Source organism: Melanotaenia boesemani, chromosome 2 (genome assembly GCF_017639745.1).
Source record: "Melanotaenia boesemani isolate fMelBoe1 chromosome 2, fMelBoe1.pri, whole genome shotgun sequence".
Taxonomy (NCBI): Eukaryota; Metazoa; Chordata; class Actinopteri; order Atheriniformes; family Melanotaeniidae; genus Melanotaenia; species Melanotaenia boesemani.
Window position 1 is genome coordinate 2,523,852 of NC_055683.1, and position 21,432 is coordinate 2,545,283.

General features: G+C 41.5%; 3 protein-coding genes and 1 long non-coding RNA gene across 7 annotated transcripts in view; 2 read left to right on the plus strand and 2 right to left on the minus strand.

Annotated features, from left to right (window-relative positions):
- Positions 1-832: 832 nt before the first annotated feature.
- Positions 833-1,600, plus strand: LOC121632252. Its single transcript, XR_006008903.1, has 3 exons — positions 833-1,016; positions 1,100-1,211; positions 1,293-1,600. It is a non-coding gene; the product is annotated as an uncharacterized LOC121632252 (long non-coding RNA).
- Positions 1,601-6,906: 5,306 nt separating this feature from the next.
- On the minus strand, positions 6,907-9,593 carry timm29 (translocase of inner mitochondrial membrane 29). The gene is made up of 2 exons (XM_041976720.1): positions 9,398-9,593; positions 6,907-8,303 (listed from the first exon to the last, which is right to left on the minus strand). Exons 1-2 carry the CDS (start codon positions 9,501-9,503, stop codon positions 7,645-7,647), a joined length of 765 nt encoding a protein of 254 aa, XP_041832654.1. The 5' UTR covers positions 9,504-9,593; the 3' UTR covers positions 6,907-7,644.
- A 381-nt stretch (positions 9,594-9,974) lies between these two features.
- On the plus strand, positions 9,975-15,448 carry yipf2 (Yip1 domain family, member 2). Its single transcript, XM_041975017.1, has 9 exons — positions 9,975-10,211; positions 10,453-10,518; positions 10,910-11,073; positions 11,154-11,234; positions 11,344-11,431; positions 12,705-12,821; positions 12,899-13,065; positions 13,682-13,864; positions 14,796-15,448. Exons 2-9 carry the CDS (start codon positions 10,488-10,490, stop codon positions 14,880-14,882), a joined length of 918 nt encoding a protein of 305 aa, XP_041830951.1. The 5' UTR covers positions 9,975-10,211; positions 10,453-10,487; the 3' UTR covers positions 14,883-15,448.
- Positions 15,449-18,463: 3,015 nt separating this feature from the next.
- mettl22 (methyltransferase 22, Kin17 lysine) overlaps positions 18,464-21,432 on the minus strand; it is a 29,448-nt gene continuing 26,479 nt past the window's right edge. For 2 of the 4 annotated variants that reach the window (XM_041974663.1, XM_041974652.1), the window contains exons 11-12: positions 20,476-20,644; positions 18,464-18,919 (exon numbers count right to left, since the gene is read on the minus strand). In XM_041974663.1, the coding sequence (XP_041830597.1) occupies positions 18,881-18,919; positions 20,476-20,644 (208 nt within the window). In that variant the 3' untranslated portion in view covers positions 18,464-18,880. The remainder of the gene's footprint in view (positions 18,920-20,475; positions 20,645-21,432) is intronic. The other 2 variants (XM_041974671.1, XM_041974680.1) reach the window with 2 other exon arrangements.

A 21,432-nucleotide genomic window follows, 5' to 3' on the forward strand; every position in this document is an offset into this window, starting at 1 on the left:
ATGGGACGTCATAATTAAGTGTTAGTCAGACCGCTTTGAGTCCAGTTAGACCCAGGTGCTGTCGTGTAGTGCTAGTGCAGTGCATATAATTTATTTATTTATTTATTTTTTTTAGTCATTTTATTTAAATACAGGATCACGATTTCATCACACAATATCAACTTGGTCATAAGTGCATGATTTCATCAGGCCAAGTGTTATATTGCTATGCTAATGAAGACTGCTCGTCAAATTGCTGTCAGAGGTTTTATAAATATGTGTTTTATTGCATTAATTGAGATTACAAAACACAGCGGATGAGGTTACAAAGGTGTATTCAAAGAAATCCGTGACGAGGGCAATGTAGAATATTCAGGTCCAACTCCCCTTCACCTGTCCCCTCTTCATAATGGCTTGCCCTTTTTCAGAGGATGTGCTGGACGAGGAAGCCCGCATCCTCAGAAGAGCATTCAGACGTGAACGAGTCTTCAGGGACAGGTCACATCCCCTGGCCTTTGGAGATGACTATGTCATTGAGAGATACAGATTTTCGGGTGATGGACTAGGATATTTATGTAGGCTGCTGAGTCCAAAAATACAGCACCAGACAGCGTGAAGCCATGCCCTCACTGTACCACAGATGATCTGTGTCACATTGAGATGGCTTGCGAGTGGGAGCTTCCTTTATTCTGTTGGGGATGCAGAGAACCTCAATAAAGGAACCATTTGCCGGACAATCAGATGCGTTTGTCTGGCGCTGAAATCATTCAGCAATATATTCATCACCTTCCCTGGCCACAGAAGACCCCTCTACATCAAGGAGGAGTTTTACAAGATTGCAGGTAACCTCAATTTTAATGTGCACCCATTAGTTTGTAAGTATATCTGTCACAGTTGGATACTCACTATTTTTTGTTACAGCTTTCCCTAACATCATTGGGGCAGTGGATTGCACACACATAAGAATCAGACGCCCCTCAGGTGAACATGAGGGAGATTACATTAACAGGAAATCCTTCCACAGCATCAATGTTCAGGTAAGAGTGATTTGTGGTTATGACCTACATGAATCTGTTCTGTGCATTTAATGACCTTAATAGGCTACAACTAAATATTTCAGATGATCTGTGATGCTGACTGCCTTGTGAGCAATTTAGAGGCAAAGTGGCCTGGCTCAGTGCATGACTCTAGAGTCTTTTGGGCTAGTCCAATTTATGAGAGACTTTCACAAGGTAGCCCACACATTTGTACTGTAAGCACCTTGGACATTGTGTGTGTAACTCTGTTTTCTAAATTATATTTTGTATTATCAGGTGAATTCTCTGGTGTGCTGCTGGGAGATAAAGGATACGCCTGTGAGTCATTCCTCTTGACTCCCCTTGCGGATCCCCAAACCCCACCACAGCAGGCCTACAACCATGCACACACCAAGACAAGGGCTCGAATCGAGATGACCTTCGGCCTTCTGAAATCTCGGTTTCAGTGCCTGCACCACCTGAGGATTTCCCCGGACAGAGCCTGTGATGTTATTGCTGCATGCGTAGTACTGCATAACATTGCAGGCCTAAGAAAGGAGAGACCCCCCCCGAGTGGCTGTTGATGTTGACTGGGAAAATGCTCCCATCTTCCCGGACAACATTGATGGCAGACTTGTCAGGGAGCAATATATTGCAAGTTTCTTCACTTCATTTTTGGATTTAGCCCCTTTATTTAATAAAAGAGCTTTTCCTGTGTGAGCATTTTGTTTAGCACTGGTGGTTCTTTGAAATTCTTTTACATTCATGAAAAGAGGACGGACACCAATGTTCGTGTTTTTTTTTTATTTTTTATTTTTTTTTATTAAGCAGTCATTGGTCTTGGTTGCTTGGATCCTACGACAGCAAAAGTAACAAGGATTAAAACACTGTATTGCAGATATGGTTACTGTGTGCATTGAAACACTCACTTCTCTTTCTAGTTTCTGGATTTCCAGGTCCAGTTTTCTGAGTGTCCGGCGTTTAATCTCTAGATCCAGCTCTATTCCTTGGAGCTTGCTCTTTTTGAGTCAGCTTTTAACATCTGCCAGCTCTATCTGTCTCTCCAGGTGCCCTGAATAAAGTGTTCTGACAGTTTGTGAAGTCTGTAAAGGAAATGTCAGTTAGCACAGCAGGATTTGTGCATAACGTAGATGTACTTCAGCCAATACTCATAATGTTACCAGGCCGCTTAGGAGACTGTGCAGCATCCGGGTCCTGTTACACATTTTCTATTAGTACCACATCACTGACTTCATATCCTTCATGGAATAAATAAGCAGGCCAATCCCATAAAACTGACATGCCTCAAGCCTTCTGGACTCCACCGACACAGTCTCCTCATCTGCAGACGTGCATTCTGCAGCTGCAGATGTGCCTTCCCCCTGCCGTATACATGCAGCGAGAGGACTTGGATTAAGATTTCACAGAACATACCAAGCCTGTGATTTGGAGACACTGTACTAACCGGATCATCTTCTGGTGGCTCCAAAAGCGTAATTGTGTTCCCAGACACTGCAAGGTTATCCAAAGTCAGACACTATATTATATTTGATTGTGTTCCATGTGCAGTAGAATTGCAGTACTTTGTGTACCTTGTATGAAGCGGACAGTTTCTGTGGCTGGGACAGAGTCAGTTATTGTCCCTCCCTGGATCCCCTCCATCACTGGCCTCCCTTTATTTAAATGGAGGCCAGTTCCTCTGCTGGAGTCACATCCTGGCTTGGTGGGCCGCCCCCTGTGCCAGTTCTATAGGCCTTTTTTTTAACTGCTACAATCATACAGACATTGAACATGTCAGCTCATCTATTCACCTCATTTGTTCTCGGTTATCTACTTTGGAGTCACTTACCAGCCTGCAAAATGTTCTTATATTTAATTTTTACTTGCTGCCAGGTCCTTTTATGGCCAGACAGGTTTGTCCTTTATGAAGGACAGAAAGATAAAATAGATAAAAACGTTACATGAGGAAAATAGATTAAATGACACATTGTGGATAATTGTTTGCACCTAATCATACTCTACATTTCCTGAGTAACATGCACCTGCTTGTCACTCTTAAAGTATACAACAGTTAGTGGATTTGAAAAGTAAATCCTTTAATTGTAGCCTAATTATGACAGTTCCAGTGGAGCACTGTTTATTAATTGTACAGTTTTTGACTACTTACGCATTGAGCCGGTCGGCTATTGTCTGCCAGGCTCTCTCGCGTTCTTTACTTATGGCATTGGTATTGCCTTTTTTCCTTATAATATCCTTAACTTCGTCAGAGAACTCCGTCAGGAGCTGTTGTTCAGCGGCCGTGACGTAGGACGCGCGACTTTTATCCATTTCCCCATCGGTGATTCTGTGAGCGATCGCGAGGTCTGCTTCAGTATGCCGTGCACACGCACTTATCCCAACTATCTTCACCTGGCTTAACCTAGCCGCACCTTCTCATCCTGGCTCAGCAAACGTGCAACCAATTAAGCCAGGATAGGCCGCGCAAGCTAGGTCAAGCTGGGCTTGTTTAATTATCCTGGATTTCTTTATTCTGGTTTCGTGCAATACCCCTCTGGAGCACGATCAGAGTATAAACATAGCTCACGCGCTTACTCGTTTCCATGGTTACCAGGACAATCATTGGAGATGTCCACAAAACAGTCCGCGGGCCGCATACAGTGGCAGGAGCAGATGGCTTCATTCTGGCAAGTGGGGAGGGAAAACCCCAGGTGTGGGGCACAGCAGGGAACACTAAAGCCTGGTACACACAACCATTTTTGGGCTGTTTTTGTCCCGATTTTGCCTCTTCCCGACCTCGGACGGCAAATGTCCGTTTATTGTGAGATTTCCCTGTCCAATCATCATTTGGTCTGTGGTTACGAGCAGATTTGTCCCGATAATTGTGTGTTGTGTTTTCTGATTGTTGCTATGTTTCTAATTCTTTGTTTTTTGCTGGTTGTTGCTATGGTTCGTCTTCTTTGTTTTTTGCTGGTTGTTGCTATGGTTCGTCTTCTTTGTTTTTTGCTGGTTGTTGCTATGGTTCTTCTTTGTTTCTTGTCGGTTGTTGCTATGGCTCGTCTTTGTTTTTTGTCGGTTGTTGCTATGGCTCGTCTTTGTTTTTTGTCGGTTGTTGCTATGTTTCTTCTTCATTGTTTTTTGACGGTTGTTGCTATGGTTCTTCTTCTTTGTTTTTTGCCGGTTGTTGCTATGTTTCTTTGTTTTTTGTCGGTTGTTGCTATGTTGCTTCTTCTTTGTTTTTTGCTGGTTGTTGCTATGTTGCTTCTTCTTTGTTTTTTGCTGGTTGTTGCTATGTTGCTTCTTCTTTGTTTTTTGCTGGTTGTTGCTATGTTTCTTCTTTGTTTTTTGTCGGTTGTTGCTATGTTGCTTCTTCTTTGTTTTTTGCTGGTTGTTGCTATGTTGCTTCTTCTTTGTTTTTTGCTGGTTGTTGCTATGTTGCTTCTTCTTTGTTTTTTGCTGGTTGTTGCTATGTTTCTTCTTTGTTTTTTGTCGGTTGTTGCTATGTTGCTTCTTCTTTGTTTTTTGCTGGTTGTTGCTATGTTGCTTCTTCTTTGTTTTTTGCTGGTTGTTGCTATGGTTCTTCTTTGTTTTTTGTCGGCTGTTGCTATGGTTCTTCTTTGTTTTTTGCTGGTTGTTGCTATGTTGCTTCTTCTTTGTTTTTTGCTGGTTGTTGCTATGTTTCTTCTTCTTTGTTTTAAGCCGGTTGTTGCTATGTTTCTTCTTCTTTGTTTTTTGCCAGTTGTTGCTATGTTTCTTCTTCTTTGTTTTTTGCTGGTTGTTGCTATGGTTCTTCTTTGTTTTTTGTCGGTTGTTGCTATGGTTCTTCTTTGTTTTTTGCCAGTTGTTGCTATGTTTCTTCTTCTTTGTTTTTTCCTGGTTGTTGCTATGGTTCTTCTTTGTTTTTTGCCGGTTGTTGCTATGTTTCTTCTTCTTTGTTTTTTGCCGATTGTTGCTATGTTTCTTCTTCTTTGTTTTTTGCCAGTTGTTGCTATGGTTCTTCTTCTTCTACGTTTCGACGTTTGTCCGGCTCAGAGGACTAGGTTGTTCAGAGCACACCACACACAGTACGATCAAAACAGATTTTTTTATCGTCACGTGTGAGGTCTCAACCAGATAAAAAATCTCATAAGATTAAGAAAATCGGTATGTGTGTACCAGGCCTAAGCCGTGCTTGTCATGGTTTGCTCTTGGCTGTGGTGCTTTTGGTGTTTCTGAGTTTCTAGGTGGAGCTGACCAGGTTTCTAGGAGGCAGGCGGAGTCTGGAGTGAACACAGCTGCAGCTCATCTAGCTCTGGTACTTAAGGACCTGCAGGAGCTCCAGCCTTCGCCAGATTGTCTCTGTTTTTGTGGAAATCAGGCTCCTACCACAGCTTTCCTTGCGCCTCATAGGAATCTTTAATTGTGCTTACCCCATTTTTCTAGTGTAACATTGTCCCTCCAGGATTCCATGCTAAAATCACTGATTCCACCTCAGCATTTGGACATCATTCACCAGCTACTTCCACTACCCGCTCACCCTGCAACTTCCTGGACACTCCTCACCACAGCTGGAGACTCATTCTTGGACCTTCCCCTCCTTTACTGGACTCCCTCTCTCATTCCACAAGGATACATAGACTGCAGCTCTAAACCTGCTTCTTATTCCTGGAAGATACGTCAGTTAGTGGAAGACGTCTGCAGCCACAGTGCAGCTCTGAGGTCGAGATCTTACTCAGCCTTTTATACATTTTGTCCAGTGGTGTGATGAGAACTGCCTCATTAATCAAGAGAACTACAGAGTTCCTCTAAAGTAAAGGGGCAGTTGACCCCTCTACATAGAATGACAATAAAGATCTGTCTGTCCTGCTGACAGAAATCTAAGCCCACAGATACCAAGAAGACCACATGCTGTTGTTTTATTATTCCTCCATTTCCTTCTCATATAACACATCCTGCGTACGTCATCGGCTGGCGTCTGCCACTAGATCAGAACATGGATGTTACATTATCTCTCAGATGTAGAAAACTTTATTCGTCCCATATGGGTTATTCATCAAAAGCTTACCACAGACACCAGTCAGCATGCAAAGTGTCAGACCTAACCAGCGAAGACACAACAAATAAATAAATCAACAATAAATACCAATACAGGCTGAGACACCTGTTAGCTCAGCTAAAATAAAGCAATGACAGGTTAAATGTCATTTAAAACGACTGCTGTCAGAGCTCAGAAGTGTGACAGTTGAAGGAATAACAGATGTAGAATATCTATTGGTTCTCCTTGGAGGAGCAAGGTTGCGCTAGTCTGATTGCATCTGAACAAATTCATTGGACCAAACATGGTGAGGATCACTGATGATGGTCTCTGCTTTCTTAATAACCTGAAGCTTCCAGAAGGAAGACAAGTCTCTTTGTCTCCAATAATCTTAGAACAAGGTTTAACTATGGAGAGCAGGCTGTTCTTGTCCTTCAGTTAAACCACTGAACCAACAGATAAAGGAAAATGTTCTTTAAAATGGTCTCACTGACATTAGAAGAGTTCAGTCTCCTCATCAGATGGATTCTCTGGTGGCCTCTCTTAACCACGAGCATCAAACCCGAGTTTACAGTCAAAAACAACCAAGATATTTTATTTTATTAAATCACTGTGAATTTCTAAAATCAATTATCTATCTATCTATCTATCTATCTATCTATCTATCTATCTATCTATCCATCCATCCATCCGTACACAGCTTTTTGGGCAGGAAACAGAAACAAACACAACACTGAGCCATCAGTGCCCAATTTAATTAATAAACAACGTTGTTTTCACGGTGATGACAGGTGAATTAAGCTGAATGATCAATTTAAAGTTTAGTTTATGAAGTTTCATTTATGTTATTGAAATATTTATTAGATGTTTATTATCTGGATTCTATTATTTCTCCCCCCCCCCCCCCCCCCCCCCGTTTCAGGGTGATGAATCTGGTCCGTTTCAGAGGTGTGATGCTGTTTTACATTTACATTAAGGTATGAACATGAAAAGGCAAAAATACCATCCACTAATGTATAAAACATATTTATATTCTTGGTTGAGGTGGTTTCTGTTTCAAAAAGGACTTAAAATGAATGGAGACGACTTCAAAAGGATTAGAGCCCACTGACCGGCCCACATGGGACTCGTGACGAGGAACATCATGTAGTTGGGAACACTGCTGCTACTGATGAACGCCTCCTGCAGGTTGTGTGTATTAAAAGTCTCTGCCGACTGAAACACTGTAGGCAGTAACAGGACGCCCATCTTGTTAGGCTTAACTCTCAACAGAAAATATGAGGTAACAGAAAACAAACGAGGAAGAAGTGGCATCACAAAAAGTCATTTTCTATGTTTTAATATTAAAATTGCTCAGACAGTGAGGTCTGTGAACATATTTATCAGTTAATATGCGACAGATTTATCGACTTTATTTGTGGTAGAAAAAACTTTTCACCGATCTGCAAAACAAAAAATCAGCTTGAATAAATACAAATGTAAAATGTTTACATTTACTTTGACAAATTTTCCTCCTCTCATGATTAAAAGTTCGTAGCTGAGTGTTTTTTTCTTTTTTCTTTCCAGACCTTGTTGTAGACTGAGGGTAAGGATCTAGACAGTTTTATTCCAAGCATGGCCTGCTGGTGAAAGTGTGGCTCAGCTCTGAGTTTGTTCCTCCCTCCCAGGTTGGATCTCCCCCTCCTTCCTGTCCAGAGTTTTAGTTTCTTCCTCCTCTTCCTCCACTGTCAGCGGTAACCACGACTCTCTGTGTGACCTCTCGTTCCTTTCCACCTCCTGAACACTCGGTGGTAACGTTGCCTGCATGTATGCCGGCAGGTGCTTGAATTCTTCCTCATTAATGTCATAGTCCTTCATCTTTGAGTCCAAGATCCACCAGCGACCAGTGAAGCCAACGTCTAGAACCCGCTGAGGGAGCTCCCTCCAGGGCACCGACAGGTTGGAGCACTGGGCTTCATACAGCATGGTGTTGGTGTCGTAGTCAGTGCGGTAAACCAACGCCAGGAGACCCAGGCTGACGAAGCGGAGCCGGCCCTCGTTACGAAGCTTCACCAGACTCTGCACATGGCTGTCAGAGGTGGCACTCCGAATCCACGGTGACAGCAGACCCAGCTGGTTTGAGCACTCCAGCAGAGCGGCCTCAAACGCTGACTGGTCGGGTTTGGTGTAGAAACAAACCCCGGCTCCACCCAGAACAGTCATGTACAGCGAAGTCCTGAGCGGCCGCTCCCAAGCGCCTACAACCGCCTCCCTGCATGCTTCCTTGTAGTCAGAGAGCAGACCGCGACACCACGCACCTGCACGCAGCAGAACAGGACAAATCTTCATTCTTCACATTCAACACAAAAAGGCATCGATTACAACTTAGGCCACACTTGACCGGCTCCTGAGGGGCAGACAGCTCCACGGGGCCCTGAGTAAACTTTAAAGCTACTTTTACACTTTGCTGTCAGACGCCTCCTTAATATGTTTCGTTATCATAACTTAAAAAAAAATTCATTTTAAGGTGGCACTGAAATATCATGCACACAGGTTTCTATCCAGGTCTAATTCAGCCCCCGTCGGCCCTGCTCAGACGTCCAGGAGGAAAAACAGACCATTAAAAGTATTAAATTAAAAACAATACCATGAAAAATAGATATAATAAAATGGAAGATGTCAAAAGCACAAAGCAGCACAAACATAAAGACGGGCACATAAAAAGTAAAAAAATGAGAGTTTGAGGGGCAGTGTGTGTGTGTGTGTGTGCATACAGGTATATGTATACATGCATGCTTGTGATCCAAGATTAATGCAGTCAGTGTTCGTAGGTCTTTTTCAGTTTCAACCATTTCTTCATAAAAACCTTGAGTTGTCAGTTTCTTCAGGTGCTAACGATTAGTTTTATTAGACATACTACTGTCAGACAACACCTCCAGTTCTAACTCCATTATTTCGTTTGTTTACCATCTGAGATTCTTTTTCTGGTGCAGGATTGTTTACACCCTCAAATATTAGTTTAAAAGTGAGAAATTAAGAAAAATGTCAAAGCTCAGTTAAAAACGTTGGGACAATGATGCCACCTGACAGATCCAATATTATGAAGATCCAGATGTTAAATGTTATAATAGATAGAATGGATCACGGCAGTTACTGCAATCAGCAGATGGTTTAATCTAAGAGCTTTGCTCCAAGGTTGTTGTCAAGTCACCATGAACAGCTCTTACAGACCCGGCATGTCTGTCTCTCTGCGGTAGAATAACGCAAATAAACTAGAATGAAAAGGTTTAAATGGTGGGATCTTCTTCATTAACTTATCCCCTTAATGTGATTTTACAGGAGAACTGGAGATACGATGTACACCGTAATGTGCACGTCAAACCTTGACTGGCACCTCCGGCTAGTTTCTCACCTGCTTTGCTGTTCTTCAGCTTTTCCCAGCGGCTGTTCGGAACCGGAGCAGCTGCTGTTTCTACAGCAGCGCTGAACATCCTCCTGGCTGCCCGCAACGAAGCCATTTCAAACGTACACTGTCACCTTCAAGCACAGTTGACATGTCAGGGAAGGAGCTCACATGGAGCCAAAATGGCGCGGACAGGGTGGGTCGCTTGTAGTCTTCCGACAGTAGAATCGTTTGTGCAAACGTTCCGCTTAATTAACATCGCTTGAACAAAATAACAGGGGTGTGATAATTTTTCTTCTGTATATATAAATACATATTGTATTTTAACTACATAAATTATTAAATAGAAAAATGACGTTATTAAATAAAATATTAAATAATTTAATAAAATTACACACACACACACACAGCATTTGTACTATATTATATAATAAGATTAAGTTTATTAAATTGCTCAGTAAATGTTTTGGGGGGATTTTGTTTTTTAATTTAGTAAAAAAAAAAGAGTTTTAAAAAATGATATATCTATATATTCGGCATTTTGCACGAACATGCTCACGTGACAGCTGTGTTTACGTGGTGACGTGTACCGGAAGACAGGCTAACTGGACTACCTGACAGCTGCTGTTGTGTCGCGTTCACTGGAAGATATGCGTTAGCATAGAAAAATATCAGTATTTGGCAGTTTGTTAGTGTTAAATTGGCGGTATTGAGCCATATTTTTAAAAGCTTTCCTCAACATTTCAAGCTTATGCGAAACAAGAGTCCTGGAGTTTGTTTTGAATAACTAATATTAGCTGTTTGGTGGCCCTGCTGAGGACAGGTTGGTTGTTCTATCATTTTCCTTAAGATTGTACATTATTACATTATTCTTTTTAACATCAAACCTCGTGTTAAGTAGTATTATATATTTAATTGTTTGTTTTTCTCATAATTTTACAGACTTAATTATACTTTTCTTTCTCCTCGCAACGACTTGTTTGTCATTTTTCAGCTTTAAATTGTGACTCGAGGTCCAGAAAGAGGAGACATGTCTTGCTTTATGTGTGTTCCTTTTCTTTCAGGTATTGAATGAAGTTTCAGTGTGTCTGTAGGTGCAATGGCCAGTCCAAATGATCTGCAATTCCAAGGTAAAAGTCACAGCCTACTTTATTCTGTGTTTTGTTCTGAAAACTTCCAAAATTGAGTAAAACGAGACAGCTGGGCTCAGGATCTGGAGATTTGTATTTTTTTTACAACAGTGATGAACAGAAAATAGAGAAATCTATAATATTAGTAAATAAAATTTATTCTCTAAACTAACGTATCACTTTCACAGAAATATGAGGAAACAAATCACTGTTTTGATGTGATTTGATAAAATGGTGATATCTGATTGTTTTGCATGTTTCTGAATCAAAACACACGATGAACCACATCACCAGGATGTCAGAGATCAATCATGTACACAGCATAACTGCAGAGAATTTGCAGACTCTCTATTTAACACCAACAGCTGATGGTTTTGCTCTGCATCTGTAGAGTTTGAAGAAGCCGCAGAGCTGCTGGCTGCTGACCCAGGCGCCCCCACACTTAGCATGTCTGCATCGAACACCCCCACCTCAACAGCTGGAGCCACAGCAGCAGGAGAGGATGTGAAACTAGACCTGTCAGAGGATGAGGAGGCAGAAGAGGAGAGTTCAGAGGTAAAGTGTTTGTGTGGAGAACAAGTTAGTTTGAGTCTTGTTGTTTTGGAACAGCAGCTGAGAGATGTCTATGCTTCCAGCTGTTAGGAGGACAGAAACCAGGCGGTGGCTTCTGGACCTTTGAATACTACCAGTCATTCTTCAATGTTGATACAATGCAGGTATTCATCAGCCACTCCCTGTCTACAAACACACTCTGTACATAGCTGTCGTTTAACCAGTCAGTTCTTAGTGGACTTGCTTCTAATCTATACTGATCGTGTTATTCAGGTTCTGGACAGACTCAAGGGGTCAGTGATGCCGTTACCTGGAAGAAACTTCATCAAACACTACCTTAGAAATAATCCAGATTTATATGGTAAGTCAGCAGAGATGTATCCAACACATGACAGTAACGGCTGGATGCTGGTCAGAGCTCAGAGTGAGTTAAAAAACATAAGATAAAAAAGTCAGTTTGACATTATTATTCTCAGTAAATAACAGTTTGGCTATTCAGTATGTTTATATATAAAATCATTTATTATATAATTCAATATAAATTTTAGATTTAAGTTAATGTTTTTACATTATAGTCCATATGTTTCAATGAGCAAAATCCCTTTGAGATAAATACTTTTTTCTTTCTGTTTTTTGCAAAAGTAGCTTTTAGCCCCTGAAAATGGACTTCTTTAAAAACTCTGGAGGAGTTATTATTTTTCAGACTCCAGCTTCACTGCTGTCTGCAGGTTTGCTGACCTACGTTTGTGGAAACGGCAAAGGGAGACATCAGTAAGATAACAGCAATGCTAACCTCAGCTAGCAGCTAACAGAACGTTTGGGATATTCAACTTTTGGGTGGAATTAACAGGGAATGTAAAAAGTTGATGCTGTGTTGATGTTATATCATGATTGTAGGACATTTAATCATACAGTTGTAATTCTTTAAACTCCAGCAATATATCGAAGCTAAATCTAGCAACAGTGGTGAGTACACCACAACATAAAAACATCACGTGTCATGTGTTGCTTTGGTCTGATGATGTGTACATGTCCAGAGAATGATGACGAGGACTGTCTATAGATACAAGCCGTCATTGAACCAGAACACTCAGTGGGCCATTCATAGTTTAGATACGTATTTTGGGTGTAATTATTTTGTTAGAAAACATCATGTTATACATACTCATATAGTTATAGTGGAATTTAGGTTCATTGTGAAATCGTACAAAAAGCAAAATAACTTTTTGAGAAACGAAGCATTAAAATCCTTAAAACATGAAAGTGTTTTGGAAGAGACCTCATGTTGCGTTTGAGTGCTCAGTTTGCACATTGAAAGAAAGAAAGAAAAAGAAAGATTGCTGCAGGTAAGGGATTTAGAACAAGCTGCACATAAAGGTGCTGCAGTAAATTTCACTGAAATGGCTTTAAAATGTGGAAACTGCACGGTTTGTATTCAGGTATAAAGAAATAATCCGTTACTACTTTTAAAACTGAAATGAGACACAACGTTTCAGAATTATTATTTTCGTTTACTCACATCTTGATGGCCTGAATCTAAAGACATCAGAAAAGTTTATTCCTTCTCTAACAGTCGCTTTAGGTTGTTGCTGGATTTCTGCTCCTGCCATTGAGATGTGTGTGTGTTTGTGTAGGACCTTTCTGGATCTGTGTGACGCTGGTGTTCTCAGTAGCGATCAGCGGAAACCTGTCCAACTTCATCCGTGGGATGAAAGACCCCGACTATCACTACAGACCCCAGTTCCACAGAGGTGAGTCCTGCAGCAGCTTTCCGGATCGTCCCGGAGTCGCTGCGGCATGCTGAGCGGCTTCCTGTCTCTGTTGGCAGTAACCATAGCAGCGGCGGTCATCTTCATGTACGCCTGGCTGGTGCCGATTGGTCTGTGGGGTTTCTTAACCTGGAGGCAAGGGAGCGAGAGGCAGATTGGAGGATATTCCTTCCTGGAGACTGTGTGTGTCTACGGCTACTCCCTCTTCATCTACATCCCCACATCAGTGAGTCCATCCACCCTCCTGAGTTTGTTTCCTATAACCAGAGGAGTCCTAACAAGATGTCTTACTAGATCTTTTTAAATGATCCCAAAATAATCCCATCACCTCTCAGCTTAATGAAAAGAACAGATCATTGATTTAATCAAATCAAATTTTATTTACAGAACACTTTTCATGCACAAAGCACCCTAACCCTTTATATGATAAAAACAGTCTTCACACAAACGTTAGAGAAACTATCAAACACTAATCACATGTAAGAGAGAAAAACGGATTTATCAGACTTGCTGGGAGCAGTGGCCTCTCCTTCAGACATCACCAGATCATGTGCTGCTTCAAAGTGCTTTAAAAACTTTTCTCTTGTTACTCACAATGAAAAAAGTTAAACAGAAACTGGGAAAAGTACCAACGTTTGTCCACCAAACAATCCTTCAGTGACGATGATGATGATTCTGTTTGAGAATTTACTTTGGTTCTACTTAATGATTGTTTTTATCTATCCATAAACCTGGTGACTGTTTATTAGGAATATTGATCAGGAAGTGGCCTTCGTAGTCCTTGTTTTGATCGATCACCGTGTGAACAGGAAGCATCAGTAACAAACATCTTTCTCCTCCAGATTTTGTGGATCATACCATTTGAGTGGCTGCAGTGGACTCTGATTCTGGTTGCCATGGTGATCTCTGGCTCAGTCCTGGTCCTCACGTTCTGGCCCATCGTCCGTGAAGACACCAAAGTCATGGCCGTGGCTACCGTGGTAACCATCGTGGTCTTACACACACTGCTTGCAGTCGGCTGCAAGGTGAGCGAGTTGATGTGCAGCCTCGTTCGACCCGACACGTTTAACCAGAACCACACACTCCGTCTCCTAAAGTGTTTATTATCACTTCTATTGATATCTGTAAAGTACCAGCTTCTGGAGGTGATCACAAACTATAAACCAATTAAAAGTGGTTTGGTGTAAGTAAATAGTTTAATTCAGATTTAAAGTCAGACTTCATATTTTTGGAAATCATAAGAGAATTATAGAAGTTAATTAAATTCCTGGGTGTGATTTTGTTGAAAACCACGTTAGTTAGTTAGTTGTCCTGGTGGAAACCGGGCTCATATGAAGTCAGAAAGCACTATTAACCTTTACTGTACATTCACTTTACTACATAAGTTTGTGTGTACAGGTGTGGGGCAGCACATACGCAGGTAACATGCAAATAAGAAACAGAAGCAGAAAAGGGCCATCAGTGATAAATAATGCATCACACACACAATAAACGCTTCCTAGAAATACAAGCTCCTAAATTTCCAGATTTGATTCAGTTCAAAACATCAAAAATAATATTTATAGAACTTATTTACTTCCAAATAAAATCAAATCATTTGTTTTGAAAAAGAGAAGATTGGATATAAATAAGGAGGAAACTGAGTGGAATGATGCTGTGTTTGAATGATGGGTCAAATTAAGTTTTAAATAAAAATCTACCAGTTTAAAAGAAGGTAAAAGTTTCACATTTTAAATGAAAATAAACTTGATGAGCAGCAGTTTCATCCAGGATGGAAACATGTCGTGTTTCAGGTTCTTTTGGGTTTGTGGATAGAAAAAAGACGAAGAGGTTAAAGGGAGTGGTGTGTTGTAATGAGGAGGAACATAACGTTTCTGCTTCGTCCTGTCAGGCGCGAGGCGGAAAGGTGAAGGTGTAAATGTCAGAACTTGTTTTAAATCTTCTTTTTATTTTCAGCTCTACTTCTTTGAGGCAGACGACCCAGGACCTCCAGCCACTACCGCGGCCCCAGTCCACACAACGCTGGTCATCAAACCCCACTGACCAATAAAACTAGGAGGGTTGTTGGGACGAGGTCGTTATATGAAGAGTGGATGAACTTTGTGACTGTGAAATGGCTGTTTGGGAATCTTTTTTAATGGAAGGAAGTCGGACGTTCTGTCTGAAAAACTGTTTCTTCTTCACTGACGTTTCTACTGTGATGCTTCAGGATGTGGTGCATCGAAAACATCAAAGCAGATCTTAGTTATTAACAAACATTCAAAATCTTTGTCTCATCAGCTTTCTGATAGAAATGCAATAATGTTGTTGATCCTTTAATTATTTTCAGCCTCATAAAATGTTAGATGATCCCAGCTTCTTCTCCATGGCTGTAAAACGTTTGACATTCCAGCAGCGCAGCGTCCTGGAAGGGCCTGGAAGGTCCTGGAAGGTCCTGGAAGTCATGCTGATGCACCACACCATCCTCAGAGCTCAGCTTGTACTTACAAAATCACTTAGCTGCATTGATGATTTAAATTATGGAGAATGTTTATGTCTAGTCAGCTATTTATTCCTTATTGTTATGCTACAGAGGTTTTTGTTAATAAACCTAGAAGGTTTACGCTGTACTTACTCCGAGTGTTACTTCCTGTGTATATTTAAATTTCATTTGTTTAATTGGGACATTGCAGATTAATGAACACCAGTACAAAAAGCTCCAATAAACATGCCGGATTGCAGCAAAGAATTTCCATCCCTGGTAAAAAGCCAAGTAGGAAGATAGAATAAAAACATACAAAAATAGATAAAACAGTACGATAGAAGAAACAACAAACACTTGGAACAACACAAGAGTTAAAGGTGATCATGTTTCATGTTCCTGAAACCATTTTATGAGTTGAACCATGAAAAACATGCAATATGTCTCCTGGTGGTCTGGGCACCTCTGGGCCTGTTTATAGTGTAGTGTAGGGAGCGGCATGGCTCAGCGAGCTAGAGCGGCATGGCTCAGCGAGCCAGAGCGGCATGGCTCAGCGAGCCAGAGCCAGAGCGGCATGGCTCAGCAAGCTAGAGCGGCATGGCTCAGCGAGCCAGAGCCAGAGCGGCATGGCTCAGCGAGCCAGAGCGGTTGTCTTGTAACTTGAGGGTTGCCGGTTTGATCCTCAGCCAAGTCGAATTCATGTGATTGCTTCTGATGGGTCGTAGTTAGCGCCTTGATGACACAGCACTTCAAACAACGTTACGCTGTACACTACCCTATAAACTACACTACACTGTAGACCAGGGGTGCCCAAGTCCTCGAGATCTACCATCCTGCAACTTTTAGATGCAACCCTTCTCCAACACACCTGAATCAAATGACTGGCTCGTTACCAGGCCTCTGCAGAGCTGAATGACATGCAGATGACATCTGATTCAAGTGTACACTACAAACTATACTTCACTATATACTGCACTAAACTACAGTACAGTGTACAGTACACTACATTATAAATTACAGTGCACTGTACACTATACTATACACTACACTACATTACACCACACTACACTATATGCTACACTACACTTTAAAATACAATGTGCACTACACTATACACAGTACAATACATTATACACTACACTATACATAACACTATATACTACACTATACACTACACAATACACAACACTTCAAAGTACATTACGCTGTGCACTACACTATAAATGCACTATAAACTACACAACATTAAACACTACAATACACTATACATTACACACTAGACTATATAAAACACTAGACTATACAGTACAGTATACACTATAAACTACACTTTTCTTTATAAGGAATTTACACTCCTGGTAGCGCCTCCATGCTCTGGACACGACGCTGACAGACACAGCAAACTTTCTGGCCACAGCTCGCATTGATGAGCCATCCTGGATGAGCTGCACTACCTGAGCCACTTGCGTGGGTTGTAGACTTCGTCTCATGCTACCACTAGAGTGAAAGCACCGCCAGCATTCAAAAGTGACCAAAACATCAGCCAGAAAGCAGGAACTGAGAAGTGGTCTGTGGTCCCCACCTGCAGAACCTCCTTTATTGGGGGTGTCTTGCTAATTGCTGATAATTTCCACCTGTTGTCTTTTCCATTTACACAACAGCATGTGGAACTGATTGTTAATCAGTGTTGCTTCCTAAGTGGACAGTTTGATTTCACACAAGTGTGATTGACTTGGAGTTACATTGTGTTGTTTAAGTGTTCCCTTTATTTTTTTGAGCATATATATATATATGTATATGTATATGTATATGTATATGTATATATATATATATATATATATATATATATATATATATATATATATATATATATATGTATATGTATACACACACACATGGATGGAAGAATACACTAATGAACACTATAAATAAAAATGAATCGCTTTGGTTTAAATGAATTAGTTTGCTTTAAAAAGTACATTTTGAGAAATAAAAGGGCATTTATGTGCCAGCTTTCTGGGTCTGAAAACACCACTGCTGGTTTTAGACCCGAAATATAAATAATTCAGCCGAAGACCAGAGTATTTAAAATAAAAAAGATTTTCTTAAACTGTTATAGCGTAGTTGATGATAATACAATAATTAATGATGGTACTGGAGTCTTAAAGTTTTCTTTACTTTTCCATTAGTTTATTGGAATTTCTAAATAAAAGGCAGAAGGTACAAACCTTGCTGCCTTCCTCAGGAGGAAATGATACCATTTTTATAATGCTGTTATTCATAGTTTGGGATTTAGAAAAACAAAACTTGGCTGGAGAAAGTTCGTACCTCCACGGCACCTCTGACCCTCTGGAGCTGAAGGAAACTGCCACAGCAACGGCAGAAGGATGAAACCAAAGAAATGATGAGGGACGTGATGCCTGTGTCTAGAAGAATGAATTATTCCAGTTCAAAATCTTTATACATCGTGTAATGCGTTGAGAATAACTTCATCATTAACCCATGAAAGTCGGGATTCAGAATCCTACTCAGAATGAAAATAGAAAGGTCAGATCACAGGCTGAACCAACTTCTCTGGAAATTCCTCAAATAATTAAAAACGAGGCTCCGTAGTGTTGTAGGTCTCTGACATTGTTCCTCCTGCACAGAGGAGCAGATAGCGGTCCAGCTTCGGGTTGGTGTCCTCCTAAGTCCTCCTTCACGTCTCCTGGTATACGGGCCTGTCGTCTGGTTTCTCCTCCATGCTCTCCACACTGTGCTAGGAGACACAGCAAACCTTCGTGCCACAGCAGCATTGATGCTCCGTCCTGGATGAGCTGCTCTCCCTGAGCAGCTTCTGAGGGTTGCAGACACGCCTCATGTTACCTCGAGTGGTGAAGACAGTGGCTACATGCAAACGTGGGCAAAACTCAGCCAGAAAGAATCAAGACAGGGAAATGGTCTGTGGCCTCCACCTGCAGGACCATTTCTTTATCAGTGTCGGTGGTCAGTGTTTCTTCCTAACTGGACAGACTGACGTCCCAGAAGTGGGACTGACTTTCAGCTACATCACAATGATCCCATCTTCCCTATAACATTAAAGTTATTTGCAAAAATTAAGACATAAGTGATATATTTGTGGCACAGCACACACACACACACACACACACACACACACACACACACACACACGAGACAAGCCTGTAAGAGTTCTTTATTAGCTAAAATTTTATTATTAGTCTAAAAATTTACTTGTATTCATGCAACTTGTTATTCAGTAAACCAAAAACTACAAGTAACTTCAGACAGTTTCAGCTCCACCTTCTCATTTCTAAAACCAAATAATAAACTAACCCAAACTTCACACAATAAATAATGACTTATAAGAGTCTAAAATGGGCAATCTTATCAAATCCAGTGTTCTCAGGAACACAAATGTGTAATCTGTGTACTTCATTCACTCCACTGAGTGGATCCTGTTAGCAGAGCAGGTACATTTCTGTCTACAGTTGTATCTCCCTCCCTCACCTACAGCACGGTGAGCGGACCCCGCTGCAGGGGGGAGGAGACAGCACCGGGTCAAGATGGCAGCAGGTCCGAATCAGACCGGGAGAGGAGTCGCTGTCAACCTCCATAACTCCTGCAGGTACAGAAAATAACGTTTATTAACAGAAACCTACAGTCAGGAAATCATCCCACATGTGATCCATCCAAAGTGTGTGTGTGGGAGTCAACAAGCTCACCGCAGAAAATATGATCACATTTCGTTGTAGATAGTTAATTAGCAGTTTATGGTTCAAATCTAGATGAGATCAGATTAGGTGCAACTTTATTGATCCTTTTGTGCAGGTTCCCTCGTAGAAATTAAGAGTTATAGTAGAAGTACAGCACCATCAATAAAAAGTAAAAAAACACAAAATACAAGTTTAAACATCTGAGTCTGTTGCATCATTATAATCCTCCACTCATGACTGCACCCTGTTCGCAACTGACGTGTTAGTCTGCTACCCCCATCCTTCCTCTCCCACCTCCACCTGCCTCTGCTACCCCCATCCTTCCTCTCCCACCTCCACCTGCCTCTGCTACCCCCATCCTTCCTCTCCCGCCTCCACCTGCCTCTGCTACCCCATCCTTCCTCTCCCACCTCCACACCACAGCATAAAGAGGATGCTGGCGACCACAGACTGGTAGAACATCCACAGGACTTTCTCTACATATTAAAGGATGGCAGGAAGTACCATCTCCTCTGGCTCAGTCCTCCACTTCAACTCCCTCAAACTCAGCTGGTCGCAGACGTGGTCTGGACTTCCCAAAGTCCACGACCACGTCTGCAAAACTGTTAATATCGTTCCTCTTAGGTTGATGAAAGCCAATCTTTCTGTAAGTTGAAAAGACGGACGGGTTGGCTCTACCTGCAAGTAAACACCCAAAAATGCTCATAGACGTTCAAGACTTACAGGCCGTGTTCAGACAGGAAGATCACAGGATGCCAAAAGGATGAATGAAAATGAAATATCAGAATAAAGACGCCCTGAAACCCGACTGTCCTCATTTTTAAATAACTTCATGTTAACCTCATAAATAATCAAGATTTAAACCCACAGGTCATCAATGACTCCTGAACCTGGACAACAGCCTGCAGTCTGGCCCCATGAACGCATCAGGAAGAGTCAGTCATTACCCAGGAAGTCAGGGCATGATCTCCGTCTCCTAATAAACCTAATCATTATAATGAAAAGATATTGTTGTAGTAAATCTGAATCATTGAAGACCAGATTCAGCAGGTGGATCTGGGAGTCTCAGGTGACTTGGACATTCATGAAGGATTTTCTGTCTAGGATGATTTCATGCACAGTGCATGCAGTCTGTTGCACCAGTGGCTTTAGGGAGACCAGTAATAGAATTAAACACCATCTTAACTGAGACTTGCTCTTGAATAAATGAAAAATGCTTTAGTTTCCCCCCGAGGAAAGTTTTAATGTTAGGAGCCTGCAGCCACTGAGTGGACCATGAACGCCCCTGGATACAAAAGGATTCTGGAGTTAAGAGTCCGTCTGACTGAAACTTCCCAAACACTGCAGCAGATCTGCAGCAGAATGGCTGCAAAGAATCAAGATGTGACATAAAGTGGAAAAACTTTCACTCTTTCTCATGTTTGCTCAGTCGACAGGAAATGAACGTGTGTGATCATCTCACCAGCTGCTCGACGCGCTCGTACACCAGAAGCTGTGCAAAGTTAGACAGGACTTGCTCCACCCTGAACGTGCACCGTCCGTCCACCGTGTCCTGGATCTGCGACAGACAGCGGATGAAATGGTTGTAGGCCTCGCAGGACACATCCATGTCCCTCAGGGTGAAGTTCATCCTGGCAGGACGGCGGCAAGGAAAACATCCTCATGAATATCGCTCAGTTAAACTGTAACCACGGGAAATCATGCAGCTCAAAGGCTCCAAAAAACAGAAGAATGCAAGAAACTAACCAATCCCACCCCAACTCTAACATACTGAAAGGGTTAAATCCTCTTAAAACACTCAGCGTACATCAGAAGGATAAAACAAATAAAATAAAGTCCTATTTTCAGCACTTTGGTGCTGCTGTTTTGAAAGTGCTTCATAAATCCAACTGGCTTAAATAATGAAATAAAATCAATATGCTAGCCAGTAAAAACATGAATAAGCACAATAAAATCAGACTAAAGTAACAATTAAATTAATTACATTTATCAAAAAGTGAAGACCTTCCCCCAAAACAGTGGATGAAGAATAAATAAATAGTTTGAGGATGCGGGTGAGAGGACGGACAGAAAGACGGTTATGATGCAGAGCTTCTGTTTCCAGCGTTACTTTTTTTTTTTCTCTAACAGTTAACTGACAAGACTGAATTGATGGCTGATTCCATTCTGGGTGTTTCAGAGAGAAAAGGAGCAGGATGCTGGAGGAGGAAACGCCATGTTGCTTTCTGTCCTGCTGGTCATGGTTGTGCTGATTTAACGGACAAACCTTCAGGTCTTTGCAGCACCTCATGTTGAAAACAACAAACCAGCCAGAAACGGGACATACTGCACATACCACCAGCTCTCTGCATGTTTCTGTGCTGCCTGTTTTTATGCATGTTTGATGAGACAACAGATTACATATGATTACACTGCTGTA